The sequence below is a fragment of the Ursus maritimus genome, unplaced genomic scaffold, assembly GCF_017311325.1.
Source record: "Ursus maritimus isolate PB19 unplaced genomic scaffold, ASM1731132v1 scaffold_29, whole genome shotgun sequence".
NCBI classification, from domain to species: Eukaryota; Metazoa; Chordata; class Mammalia; order Carnivora; family Ursidae; genus Ursus; species Ursus maritimus.
Genome location: NW_024425452.1, coordinates 34,194,766 through 34,208,823, shown reverse-complemented (window position 1 = coordinate 34,208,823; position 14,058 = coordinate 34,194,766). Strand labels below are relative to the sequence as shown.

The following is a 14,058-nucleotide window of genomic DNA, read 5'->3' as shown; positions in this document are numbered from 1 at the left end:
AATAGTGCTGGACAGGCAACTGCCCAAGGTCATGAGGAGGCTGGAGAGGACTGATAAGAGCATATGGAGATGAACCATAGTTAAGAAAATGTCTTAGAAAGAGTGGGATCTTTGAAAAGAGCGTGTCTTGGGCACCTGGGTGGCTCAGTGGGTTAAGCAACTGTCTTCGGCTCAGGTCATGATCCCAAGGTCCTGAGATCAAGTCCCACATTGGGCTCCTTGCTCAGCGGGGAGTCTGCTTCTCCCTCTTCCTCTGCCCCTAACCCTGCTCATGCTCTCATTCTCTCTCAAATAAATAAATAAAATTAAAAAAAAAAAAGAGTGTGTCTTTCCAATACAAGAGGAGAGAAGAAAGAAGATAGACATCACTAACTTTAAGCACCTTCTATTCACGGTGAATAACTATGTATGTGCATGTGATCTCTCTCTCACAATCACACCACCCAGCCTTTGCGTGTGCTTCTTCCCAGAGCCTGGAGCGCCGTTCCCATTCCTCTCTGCCTAGTTAACTTTCAGATCTCAGCTCCATCTTCTGCAGTGGTCACTCAGCACAGTGTACCTCTCCTTCACAATACTTGTCAGATTTAATTAATGCTTTGTGATCCCCACCACACTGTAAATTCCCTAAAATCAAAAGCCATCTCTGTTTTATATTTTCATGTTATCCCCAGAACCTGGTAGAGTGCATGATAAGAAATATTGATTAAATGAGTGAACCAAGATAGAGGAAAAGTTCAAAACTATCTTCTCTATTTTTTATGAATGACAGCTACACACAGGTAACAAAAAAAGCAAAAGCCATGTTTCATTAAATTACTAGAAATAAAAACTGTCCCAGAAGGATATCCTATATGATTGTTAATTAACATAAAAAAGAACTACAAGTAATAGGCACCCCATGGTAATTTCTTAATCAATTAATTTACATATGGCACTCGAAGTGAGTAACACACAAATGCTAACCCAGGATTCAATCCAGAGTTGAATATAATAAAACAGGAGAAAGTATGCCGTAACAGTTCAAGCTTAAAAGCTTAAGATCGGGTAATTCAAGACTATAATGACAGTAACTGTATAGTTTAAGCATAAAAGCTTAGAATCAGGTAATTCAAGAACATAACGAGAGTAACTGCAAATTATCTCCATAAATATATTGATGCCAACACTGCAGGAAAAGAGTCTTAAAATAGCCACCTTCTTAACTATGACAGGAGTAGAAATTAATGAAATAGAAAATGGATAAGCAACAAAGAAAATCAAAACCAAAAGTTAATAAAATTGATGCACTTCCAGTGAGACTGATCAAGAAAAAAAGAGAGAAGCCAAACAATCAGCAATATCCGGACCACAACAGGTGTATCACCACAGAACCTAAAGATGTAATAAGGGAATGCTGTGCACAGCTTTCTGGCAATATGGCAACATGGTCAATACCTGAGATTAGAATGAACAAATTCACTGAAAAACATAACATAAAAACTAAAAACAAAAGAAAATTTGAATTATCCTATATCTTTTTTTAAAATTGAGTTTATAATCACAAACATTCCCACAAAGAAAAAAATTTCAAAACGTTGGCTGAAGCTTGTAAACTGCTGTGTCAACCAAACAAAACCCCTGTGGGTCAGAGGAGGCCTGAGACCACCAGTTTGCTTCCTCTACTGAATTTTTAGTGAATGCAAGAAAGGGACAGAAAGAAGAAAACTTAAAAACAAAAACAAAAGCAAGGAAAAGATTGACAATTTAGGAGATACAGACAGAGTAAAAGCAAATCGTCTTGGATGTCAGCAGGACAGAACGAATAAAATCAGCAAGGATGAGATCATCTGCATTTAATAGGAGACAATAGGCAATGTGAAAACCTACAGATCAGGTTTGAAATGAGTAAGGGGAAATGTAGCTGTAAAAAAACGTTGATTTGTATTTCCTAAGCAAGCAAGCGATAGCAGAAGAGAGGTGTTCAGAAATCTGCCGTCAGGAAGTGATCAGGGCTGCGCACGAAGCAGACCAGGTACAGAGGAGCTGAGCTCCCTGTGATAATGGCACGTTATTGTTCAGATAAGCTCTGTACGCTTGTGATAATACACTCCATTACAAATTAAAAAGTTAGTCCCAAATTTGAAAGGCTATTCTTAGAAGAAAAAAGTTTCTCTGCTAGAGACAAAGAATACTACAGTTTCTCAAAATAAAAGTGAAGCAAGGAGCTAAGGAGACTTAAAGAAAAGAGCCTAATGTTGGAAAAATCAGCTCTGTTCTTGGTGGACTTGAATCTAACCCAAAAAGTATAAAACTCTCTTTATTTCTGGAGTATAAATAAAAAACAGCCTAGTCGATGCTCTTTTCTCTCAGCAGTTACGTTCCACGAAGTCACTGTGAACACTGAATTGGCAAACACTGAACCATTGCTCCTTGGGGGAAAAGGCAGCGTTAGGTTCCTGTAAGCCTCTGGTCACATTTTTGTCAAACAGTCCATAACCGTGGTGCTTACGGTGTATTTCTGTTTAAAGATACCTTAGTCCATATGTATTGCTGCTTCATGGGCATTTAATTCACAGCCGGCAGCACTGAATTCACGCCAGAACAAAGCTTAACTAACATACGTATTTTCTCTGTGAGGCACATCACAGCCTTCAGCACTATCCTTGGGGGCCACTTTAAGCCAAGAACACCAACAAAAAGCACAAAATATGAAAAACATGGCACGTAACAGACCTCAAGAAAGAGACATCTTTACGGTATGAGAGCAGAAATAGGAAGGCAGAGCATGGCCTTGTTCAACCTGAAATAGGAATGTGTGCTTGGGCCAACACATTTTTCCCTGTGCTGCTCATGTCTGCAAATGACTATGAAAGCACTGTGAGTATTGATTTCTGGGGTTACAACTTTAGTGAGTAGGCAAATTTGCAAATTTGGAATTCACGAACAATGAGGATTGTCTGTATGCACAAAAATTTACACTACCATCCTACAAAGTAAATTTTAAAAACATTTACTGTAAACGTATTTAGAAATCTAGGAAGCTGGATTCCTATAACAGGACTAAATACTACTTCTCGGAATCGATCTACCAAGATTTTCCTTTTTTTTTTAAAGATTTTTTATTTATTAGAGAGAGAGCAGAGTGAGCGAGCGAGAACATGAGTGGGGGGAGGAGCAGAGGGAGAGGGAGAAGCAGCCTCCCTGCTCAGCAGGGAGCCTGATGCGGGGTTCAACCCCAGGACCCTGAGATCATGACCTGAACTGAAATCAAGAGCTGGACACTCAACCAACTGAGCCACCCAGGGGCCCGAAGATATTCTAAATAGTAATGAAACACAAAAAGTATGGACCCATTTGAAGTCACTTTTACAGTGATCTCAAACAGGCCTCTTCAATTTACTAGTATATGATAATCAGCATTAGGAGAAATCAAAGCATGTTTATTTCTAAGTTAAAATGAAATCCATTAAATCCCTTATGAGCAACTTAATCTCATAAATTGTTTAAAGATTTTATTTATTTATTTGAGAGAAAGAGAGAGAGAGGGCACACACAGGGGGAGGGGCAGAGGGAGAGGAAGAGAATCTCAAGCAGACTTCCCGCTGAGCACAGAACCCAACCTAGGGCTTATTCTCAGGACCCTGCCATAGCCACCTGAGCCAAAACCAAGAGTCAGACTCCTAACTGACTGAGCCACCCAGGTAGGTGCCCCAAATCCCATCAATTTTTAACAGAGCAGCCAGTCTACTGACGGTAATCATCTTTTTCTAAATACCATTCATTCAAATGACTGTTACTGAGTATCAGGCAGGCTACGCTCACCCTCACTCTCACTGAGATCAAAGGCTGTATACCTTGCTGCCAAAAAATGATTTCATGACTTAAGATATCATTACCCACACTGATTACATCCTATAATAAAATATACTACAGGGGAAACAAAGCCTGATGTAGGCTCTACGGAGCTTTCACAGATGAGTGATTCAGATGTTTGCTCAAAGTTTCACATGTTTGTAAATCACCTTTCATTCTCGAGAGAGAAACAGCAATAACAGAGAAAACTACCAAAGTTTGCATTAATGGTAAATTCAACAAGAATTTTTAAAAAGCATTATCACTCCTATCCTATCCATTCCCTCAACATTCCAATTACAACCTACTACATTACAGTAATTACATACTTCACAGAAAATGGTGATTAAGTGAACAAACTGGAAACCCCATATACTGCCTTACAGATCATTCTAGGCCAGTGCTCACATTTTAGTTTATGTTTTACAGACTGCTGCCAGCCAAGTGTTCTTTTCACACCATCTTTTTTAGGAATGTAACTGGACTCAACACAATTGAACACGTGCATAAATACTGATATATACACAAAAAAAGAAAATAATCTCCATTATATTAGCCATAAAAACCCATACCAAAGTGTATATTTTCTAAGATTTCTTTAAAAAACTAATTGTGTCTACCTTAACACGATCAGCTAAAATTGGAACAGATCTAAATATGGGGCAATTGTTAGACAAATGAAGAATTTAATATTTTATCAAGGAGGGGAAAATGATACCACGATACCATGTTTCCCTATGGTACAGCTTCAATTAAAAATTGGGCCCAAACGTTATCTCTGACCTTCTAAGCTAAATTTGGCATACATTCGCCTTTAAGAAGATATCATTTAGGGGCGCCTGAGTGGCTCAGCCGTTAAGCGTCTGCCTTCGGCTCAGGGCTTGATCCCGGCGTTATGGGATCGAGCCCCACGCTGGGCTCTTCTGCTGGGAGCCTGCTTCTTCCTCTCCCACTCCCCCCGCTTGTGTTCCCTCTCTCGCTGGCTGTCTCTCTCTCTGTCAAATAAATAAATAAAATCTTTAAAAAAAAAAAAAGATATCATTTATATTTTAAATTAGAACAATAAGAAAAAGATGGTAACATTTAGTCACATGCTTACTTTAAATTTTGACTATCTCAGAAATTACCAGTAATCTGTTTAATCTGTTTGTCTCACAGTCATCCTACTTTCCATTGTCTTTGTCAACATCCTGGTTCCCCAATACCACCTGAACTTCTGTAACGAGCTAAATGCTGTTTGTCCCGTTTAATTCACTACACCCACCGCCAGACTCATGTTTCCAAGGCATACTCTGACCACACTGTCCCCACATTCATGTATCTCCTGGAGTCCATACAGCCATCTAAATTAAGGACATTAAGGACATTTTTCAGCCTGGCTTCCAAGGTCCTTTACTATCTGACCTAGCATAGCTTTCTAGTCTCCTTTATAACTGTTCAACAGTTAACCTAAGTTCCAGAATGTATCTCAAGCCTTTCTGGGTCTGTAGCTTAGGCTTTCCCTCTGCTTTGATGTACTTCCTCCTTATTTTCTAATGAAAACCTGCTCACAGCTTCCAAGCTATCACTACGACAACGGTGTCTCTGATTTTCCTAACCCACACATCTCCCTCCTTCCAATCTGATGTCACTTTCTTTATAGCTTCTTAGGGCACTTCACTCAGATATGTCCACCCGTCCATCATTTATCCTCCCCTACTAGAGGGAAAGCTCAAAGAGCATGACCTAAATTGAGTATTTCTTGATAATATAAATTGAACTCATCAAAAAGGGGGAAAAAAAAGACACTTTACTTTTTGCAAAGGGGTTTTCCTTATTACTAATAGAGCCTTATTACTAATAGAGTAGAACACATTCTCCAACAGAGACTTTAAACAAATTTATCCTTAAATCAACAACCTTACCAGACAAGGTGCTATACATTCATTCTTTATAGGAGATCTATAACTGGGAGCAGTGTACATATTACTTTTCAAACACAGCATACTAGTCCCTTATCTCCATCAATACACCAAATGAATAATAAAGTATGACTGTTATATTAATGTCTCATTTATCTAACATCACTAAGACACGAAGGGCTCACATAAGTGAGTTTTCTAGAGAGGTGGCTTCCTACTATAGAAACAGAACTCACATGCCTACAGCCTGCACCAGCGGAGATTCTCCTGGACACTGACCTCCACTTCACCCAGTCTAGCAGAAAACACTCATGCAGAGTGTGGCAGTCATTTTCTACCAGATACTTACACCTGGTAAAACAGGTGGGCAGCATGGAGAAAGAGCAAGGAGGGTATTAAAAACCCTACAGAATGGCAAAAGGAGCGGCACCTGGGTGGCTCTCAGTTGGTTAAGTGGCCAACTCTTGATTTCGGCTCAGGTCATGATATCAGGGTCATGAGATAGAGCCCCATGTTGGGCTCCACGCTCAGCGGTGAGTCTGTCTCTCTCCCTCTCCCTCTGTCCTTCCCCCCTCTGGTGTGCACACTCCTGTTCTCTCTTTCTCTCAAACAAATAAATCTTTTTTAAAAATTAAAAATAAATAAATAAAATAAATGGCAAAGGGAGTTTTTTTGCATCTAGCAGAATCCTCATTCCAGTTTATGGGTACTATCCACAGTTGTATTTCCCTGAGAAACTTCGGGGAGTTGAGCAGCTGTTCTTCTGTCTTAGAACAAGTGATGTCATCACCTGCTGAAGAGTCCACCCCCTTTGCTACTGAAAAAAATTTCACACTCTGATTGTGTCTGTTATGGGTTGAATTGCGTACCCCCCAAATTCATATGTTGAAGTCCTACCCACAAGTATTTCAGAACGTGACCCTATTTGGATATACGGTCAATGCAGATATAATTAGATGAGGTCATTCTAGAGTAGGGCAGGGTCTTAATCCAATATGCCTGGGGTCCTTATAAAAATGGGAAATTTGGACCCAGACAAGTACACAGGGAGAATGCAGTGTGAAGCTGAAGGCAGACTGGGGTGATGCTTCTACAAGCCAAGCAACTTCAAAGACTGGCAGCAAACCAGCAGAAGCTAGGTGAGAGACAGAGACATTTTTCTTTTTCACGGCCTTGTGAAAAAGGCACCCTGATCTCAGATTTTAGCCTCCAGAACGATGAGAAAATAACTCACTGTGGTTTAAGCCACCTAGTTTGTGCTACTTTGTTTGGGTGTCCCTAGCAAACTAACAGTGTCTACTGAAATCTTTACATTTATCACATCACCAATCCACCAGGACAACCACACACCTCTGTGAGTAACAAAACTTCTTAAAAATGTTAAGCAAATTCATTCAACAAACAACACATATTGATGACCTCTATGTGCCAGGCACCAAGGACAGAACAGTATGGCTGACATGACATGGTCTCTGCCCTCATACACTCTGCCCACAGTGTAATCAGGATAACTGACAACATACCATAATTATACAATGATAAATTACAATTGTGTAACACCAATGAATGACAAACCGACACTTCAAAGATCGTGGGCATATTTAACCATATCTGGATGACTCCATGACATTGCTATGGAAGCCCATTGTACATTCCCACGCCCTTTATTGCTTTCGTTCCCCTCTGAGGTGTGAGACTGTTGATTACCGTGAGGTCTGCTTTTATCAGCTACTCTCCTGTATCTCTGCTCACTCTCACCAATCTACTCATTTCTAGTTTGGCGTTTCTAATTTGCTATGGGGCTACAAAAATCAGATCATTAATATTGCTAAGAAACTGACATTAAATAATAAAAATTGCTTCATGTGAGAACTTAAGATTTGGCTTAAACACAGGCTTTCTGATTTACTTTCGATTCTCAGAGACATTTTTCTGGCAGAACAATTTCTCCCATTCAAAATGATTCTGTTATAAGGCACTAAGGTGGGACATGATTATATGTAAACTAGAGTGTTACTGAATAACCCCCCGGGGAAAACACTTGCTTTCTTTCAAAGGGAGTACAGTGCAGGTATGCTATGTAAACAGTTACCTAAGAAAGAAATACTGTCCAAATTCAGAATTACATACTTCATAGTCCAGCGTAAGGCATATTTTTGTTATCTAATTGTGAATCATATCACCAAATAATAGGATCATGAGGTCATATGCCATTACAACTGGAAAGCCCAGCCAAAACTTTTTGCAGTACGTAATAAATACCACGTACCTCTTATGCATATCCAGCAATCATCTTTTTTGGTGTGTTTTTTAAGTTCTTCTTCAGTTACTTCAATTAACCTGCCTTTTAATCCTGTTAGATCCTTTCCACTTTTGGTGAGGCGAATCCAATCCATAAGACTTCTGCCCTGTTTTAGAGGGACCTAAAAAAGGAAAAGGGAAGAAGTCAATGTGGCTTCTTTGAGTCAGCTGCCTCCCCCTCCCCCACCCGCTGCTTCTCCGCAGGCTGCATCAGTACTCTTATCCTCATTCAAAAAGATAAGAAAACTCAAACCTAACAATTCAACAATTTTTTTTTACAGATTTAGATGGTTGTCAAAATCATCTCTGATGTATTAGAATTATAAATAGAACAATATAAAATACATGGACTATGACGTAGGGCTTAGAAATTCTGTCACACAAATGTTCACCATAATGGTATCTAATACAACAAGAACACTGTTGAACCTGGAGGCAGAAAACAAGTTTTGGTCCTGGCTCTGCTCTGTCACTAATATGCTGGAGTCACTTACCAACTTAGACCAAAATTTCTTTCCCTTAAAAATCCCAAGAGATTTAATAGAAGAAAATATAAATGGCTAGCTAAAGTTGATTTTCTGGATTGTCAATATACATAGAACATTAGAAATCACAAGGCAGCAATCTGTTTTCTAAGAATTCACTGAGAAACAAAAGTTCTCAAATAATGTAAAAAAACAAACAAACTGTAACACTCTAGGGAAGGGTTTGGCAAACTGGCCCATGCCTGTTTCTGTATCACTCTGGAGCCTAGAATCATTTTCACACATTGCGGTGGTGGGAAAGAGACTCAACTGTTGTGTGGCCCTCAGAGCCTAAAATATTTATTATCTGGCCCTTTGCAGAAAAGTTTGCCTACCCCTGCACAAAAGATTTACTAAAGGATGTTCGGTTTTGGTAGTTTTTGCTTTTTCAAAATACACTTTAAAGGCTTTTGGATGAGAGATATTACTAATATTTTAACCAATTAAGACAACCTAGTGGAAATTTTTCAGAGATGGTCTTGAGCTACTGTCTAAACTTGTACAACTAGTTTGTAACAAAGTACCAGAGAAATGTCTGAAGACCAAAGACACGTTCAAAGAAGAAGTATATTGCTACAGACTCAACGTTTGTGCCCCTCCAAAGTTCATGCTGAAATCCTAACCTCCAATGTGATGGTATTAGGAAGTAAGGTTATGGTAGGTGATTAAATCATAAAGGTAGAGCCTTCATGAATGCTATTAATGCCCTTATTAAAAAGGCCACGAAGAGCTCCCTCATCCTTTCTGCCATGTGAGGATGTGGGGGAAAAAATGGCTATGACCCAGGAATCAGGCCTTCATCAGACATCGAACTCGGTGCATTGATCTTGGAATTCCCAGCCTCCAGAACTGTGAGAAATAGACTGCTGTTGTTTAAAATCCACCTTATAAAGTGTACGGTCCTCTGTTATAACAGACTGAATAGACTAAGATATTTATATACCTCACTTTCTGGAATCTTGCCTATTGTGGGCATTCATTTTCCCCCCAAATAACCAAGTTAATAGGTCTCTGGTACCACTGCAATTTCACATTCCTTCCTACCAATTTTATCACCCCATTCTCACCATCCCTGAAACTCTCTAGGTCTCTTAGTCCCAATAAATGAAGTAAAGTATGAGAATATGATCTTTCCCATCCAAACCGAATCACTCATCTCTCGTCTATGTGGATTCCATAATCCACTGTGGTTAATGCATAATCTTCCGAAAATGCAAACCTAAGCATGGGCCCTCCCTCTTTCAGTGGCTCCCCACACTACCTTATAATAATATCTCTAAATTCCCTAGACTGGTTTACCAGGCCCTTCATATCTGGTCACAGTTTACCTCACTAGCTCTGAGTTTTAATTTTTGCTCCTTGCTATTAAATGCTTTAGCTAAATGGGAACTGATTCATTGATTGCTATGAAACACCTGCTCCTCAACCTGGCCCAGTTCCCTCCCTCTTTCCCACAGACACTATCTCCTCCAGAAGCCTTCTCTGACCCCAAGCCCTCTGTGTCATAACACACAGTAATAGTACTTATGACATTTATAACTGACTATTTATTAGTCTGTGCAGCCTATTAGACTAAACTCCTTGGAAACAGAGACCACATCTCCAGCAAATAGTAGGTTCTCAAAAAATATTTATTTACTAATATTAGTAGAAACAATAATAGCTATCACATCTAGAATGCAGACTCTGCACCAGACACTGTGCTCAGGGCTTTACACAACAATCACACAACAATCCATGGAATGCAAATAAAAGTCTAAGGGCAAGTAACACAGTGAGTGCTAAGAGAAACATTATCTCATTTAATCCCATGAACAGCCCTATAAAATGGGTACTATTATTCTCATTTACACCTGAGAAAACTGAGACTCAGAGACTAAGTCGGGAGTTGGGAAAAGAATCTGGGTCTTTCTCACTCAAAAGTCTATGCTTTTAACTATTATGATATAAAAGCTCCCCAATTAGCTTCTATTTTTTCAACCTCTATCCATTTCATACAATCCTGAATCAGGTTCTGATACATGCAAGATTACCTTATTTCATAAAGGGGAAAAAAAGTCTCACTTTCCCTTTGAATTGTGCAATAACGGTATTCTGTTCTCTTTTTGGACCCAAAGACTCACCTTTGCCATCACCGCCTGTGGACCTTTAGTCTTTGCCTCTGAGCTTTCTCCTTTAAAAGGATGCTAAGAACGTGGTTTGTAGTTTTAGTACAGAAGCCAGCAACTCTTATACTCTAATTCAGAGATTCTTTCTCCAGAAAGTCTATACTATTTAGCCAAGCATCCAGTACAAGGAAAGAAAAGGTCAAACATAAGGAGGGGACAGATGATTAGATGACTGGATGATATATGGAGCTATGGAGCAATAAATGACATCACATCCAAGTTTCAGCGTTCAAAGCAACATTTCTTAATCAGTTTCCTTTTCTGTGATATAGAGGTAACAAAAGCAACCACTTCATGGGATTATTGTAAAGATTAAATGAGTTAATACACATGAAGCACTCAGAACACTTAGAACATACATACCGTAAGCACCAAATAAATCTCAGCTATAGTATTATTACAGTTGGAATTACAGACTCTGAAAAGCTAATGAAAGCTACAGATCCCTGAATCCATAATTCTGATATAGAGTCAAACTCCTGGTTTAAGTGGAGAGGAGGAAAAGAAAGAAAAAAAAAAAAAAGTCAGTGAAGATCTTAATCATGCTAAGATCCAAGAGTCCTAGAAATGGGGGTGGGGGTAGGGGGAGTGGCCCAAGTAGGCGAAAGTTTCAAAAACAAAATATGAACAAAACATGCAAATGAACTTATAGAATGAGGAACTAACGAATAACTGCACAGGAGACAATTTTATTACATTTTATAAATATAAAATACATTTGTATTCCACCTGTTGCTAAGAGTAAACTATGTTCAACAAAAAGTTAGAGTATTGTATTAGCTTCAAAATCAGCAAGTGGTATCAACAGAAAAGACCGTGTGATGAAACAGGTACTAGAGGAAGAAAGGCAGCATGGCTTAGAGAAGTGTCCGTAAACCCACCCCAGGATTGTAAACATTTGTTCTCGCTCCCCCCATCTTCCCTAGCTCTGGGAGTCCCCACCTTTGGAGGATGGTCACTGGTCAGTGTCGCTACTGCCCAACCTCTCCCTTCTCCTAGGGAACCCACATCACTCACAACTCCTTCCGGAAAGTACAGAACAAAAGACCGGAGACACGATAGACTGAGGGACCGAAGCTAATACTGAGTACCTATGATAACGGCAAAAGAACGGTGCTGGCCCTGTCCTACACAACTCAATTTAATTCGCGGGAAAAGACTTCCCAGAACGGGAAAAGAGGATGGGGGGAAAAGGCTAATAGGTGAGAGAAAGGGAGGTTAGGATAGTTCGAGGAAGGCAGACGGCCGGGGAAAGAGATCACCAGCAAGGACGAGAAGGAACGCAGGCTGGAGAGGAGGACAGGGGTTGGAAGAGGGGGCCGAAAGAGAGAATGCACCGTTCGGTAGTACGGAACGCCGGCGGGAGGCGAGCTGAACAAGACGCACGGTGTCACCCACTTACCTTGCTACGCCCCCCGGAGGCGACGCGCTGCTGCGAGCTGGGGGCCGGGAAAGACTGGGAAGGGACGTTCAGCATCCTGGACCCCTGGCCCGGGCCCTGCCCGGGGTCCGCCGCCGGACAGGATCGCTCGGCTCGACCCCTCTAGGGTACCACCTCCCGCTCCGGCTCCGAGGCCGGGCAGAGGCCAAGCCCCCGACCCACTTCCGGGGTCGTCCGGGGTGAGGCGCGCGGTGACGCAGCACGTCGAGGCCGCGGGAGGCGGAGCCAACGGGACCAACGCAGCGCCGGCAGGGGAGGAACCAGACCAGAGTACGCGGGCCGCGTTAGCCCGGCGCCCTGAATTTCAGCACCGCACTGAGGTGACAGCTATCCCGCGGAAGGACCGAAGACAGAGCGAAGCTGTTCCTTAGCCCTGGTGCTGACAGAATCTGAGCGTAAATTCTTACCAACTCCTGTTAACCCAGAACACGAGTGTCTGCCCGTTGCTAAGCCCTACCTTCGCACCACCCGAAGTATGGAAGAAAATACCACCGTCAAAGCATTCGGATTTCTCTGAAACCCTCTCCTCTAAAGCACCCGGCTGTACAGGAAAGAGAAATTTTAAGAGTTAAGGCGTCAAATGCAAACAGCCACAGCCACTCTTATGAGGTGAAGCCTCACTTTTAAGAACCCCCACTAATGACTAAAGAATGAATCAAAGAAGTTAGTAGTCTCCTGTCCATTCACCCACTCAAAAGTTCTTCCTCCTCATCTAACTTCCCGTCTTCGCCGAAAGCTACAGGGAATTGTGTACAGATACAGCCCATCCCCAAATGCAGTGACGAACAGTTGTTTGTCAGATAGGTTTAGTCGGAATGCCATCTCTGCACTTACTAAATGAGCAGCCTTATGCAAGTTATTTTAGTATTTTCCCCATCTGCCTAATGGATTTAGGTTTCAGGAAAAATTAAATGAGATGTCATATGTAAACTACCTAGTATAGTGCCCGGTTAATAGTAGGCACTCAAAAAATGGCAGGGGCTCGTCATACTATTCCGACATACTGAAAGAAGCTCAAATACTGTGCAGCTAAAAACAAGACCCTAATGTTCCAGGTCCAGATTGGTGACCTGGTGGGTTTTTTGCATATCCCTTGGGGAACACACACCTCCTGAGTGCAGAATTCAGTGAAGGGAAAGTTTTCAGAAGAAATACGTTCTAAATAACTCTCCCTGTCCGCCTGCCATTAGTAATTTTTCCTTACTCTGACACATGATTTGAACTTGCTCTATTTCAACAGCCTTGTCCTTTAAGTTCCTGTAATTCAATGTTTGTAGCATCCTTTCAATTAGAAGGAAGGTGTGTGATCTATGTAGCCATCCAAGTAAGAGGCATTCCGTAGCCAGGTAACCATCTCTGACCTTCACCTCTACCCATCATCATTCTGGGATACTAAGAAACATTTGCAATTAAAATGCTTATTGTGAGACTGCATTTGAGCTAAAGAACTTCATGACCATAGTCTAGTTTACCTCTACTTTGCAATGTGCTCCTGTTTTCTCTGTCATTAAATGATGATGTATTCTTCTGTGAGTTACATTTAAAAAAACTAATCACTGAGAATTTCTTATTTCACTACCCATGAGAAAATGTGTACATGACAATATAAGGAGCAAGGAGCCAGAACAAAGGAAGGTGATGCGGTTGAAGAATGTTTCATATCTGCCAAATGTCTTAGCTCCCCCTTAGACAGAAATGGAAAAAGATCAAATTCTAGCCTTTTGGCTCTCCTTTTTTAGACACCATATAAGTCATGCTCACTTAAACATTTTTTTTTTAAATTCTGGGGATCCCTCAATGAAGTGCTGTAATTATTGAACACCAATGCTATTTAATTACTGGATTTAACAGCAGCGGAAGAGTATTGAAGTGCATATTACTTGATTCATCAT

The 14,058-nt window shown here is 40.8% G+C and overlaps 1 protein-coding gene across 5 annotated transcripts in view; it reads right to left on the bottom strand.

Moving 5' to 3' along the window:
- The window catches only part of LOC103657441 (cytochrome b5 reductase 4), an 82,123-nt gene extending 69,769 nt beyond the window's left edge, over window positions 1-12,354 (bottom strand). For 3 of the 5 annotated variants that reach the window (XM_008684884.2, XM_040643708.1, XM_040643707.1), the window contains exons 1-2: window positions 12,128-12,353; window positions 8,002-8,155 (exon numbers count right to left, since the gene is read on the bottom strand). In XM_008684884.2, coding sequence (XP_008683106.2) covers window positions 8,002-8,155; window positions 12,128-12,202 — 229 coding nt within the window. In that variant the 5' untranslated portion in view covers window positions 12,203-12,353. Of the gene's footprint in view, window positions 1-8,001; window positions 8,156-12,127 lie in introns of all 5 variants that reach the window. The other 2 variants (XR_005838365.1, XM_040643709.1) reach the window with 1 other exon arrangement.
- Between the last annotated feature and the right edge of the window lie 1,704 nt (window positions 12,355-14,058).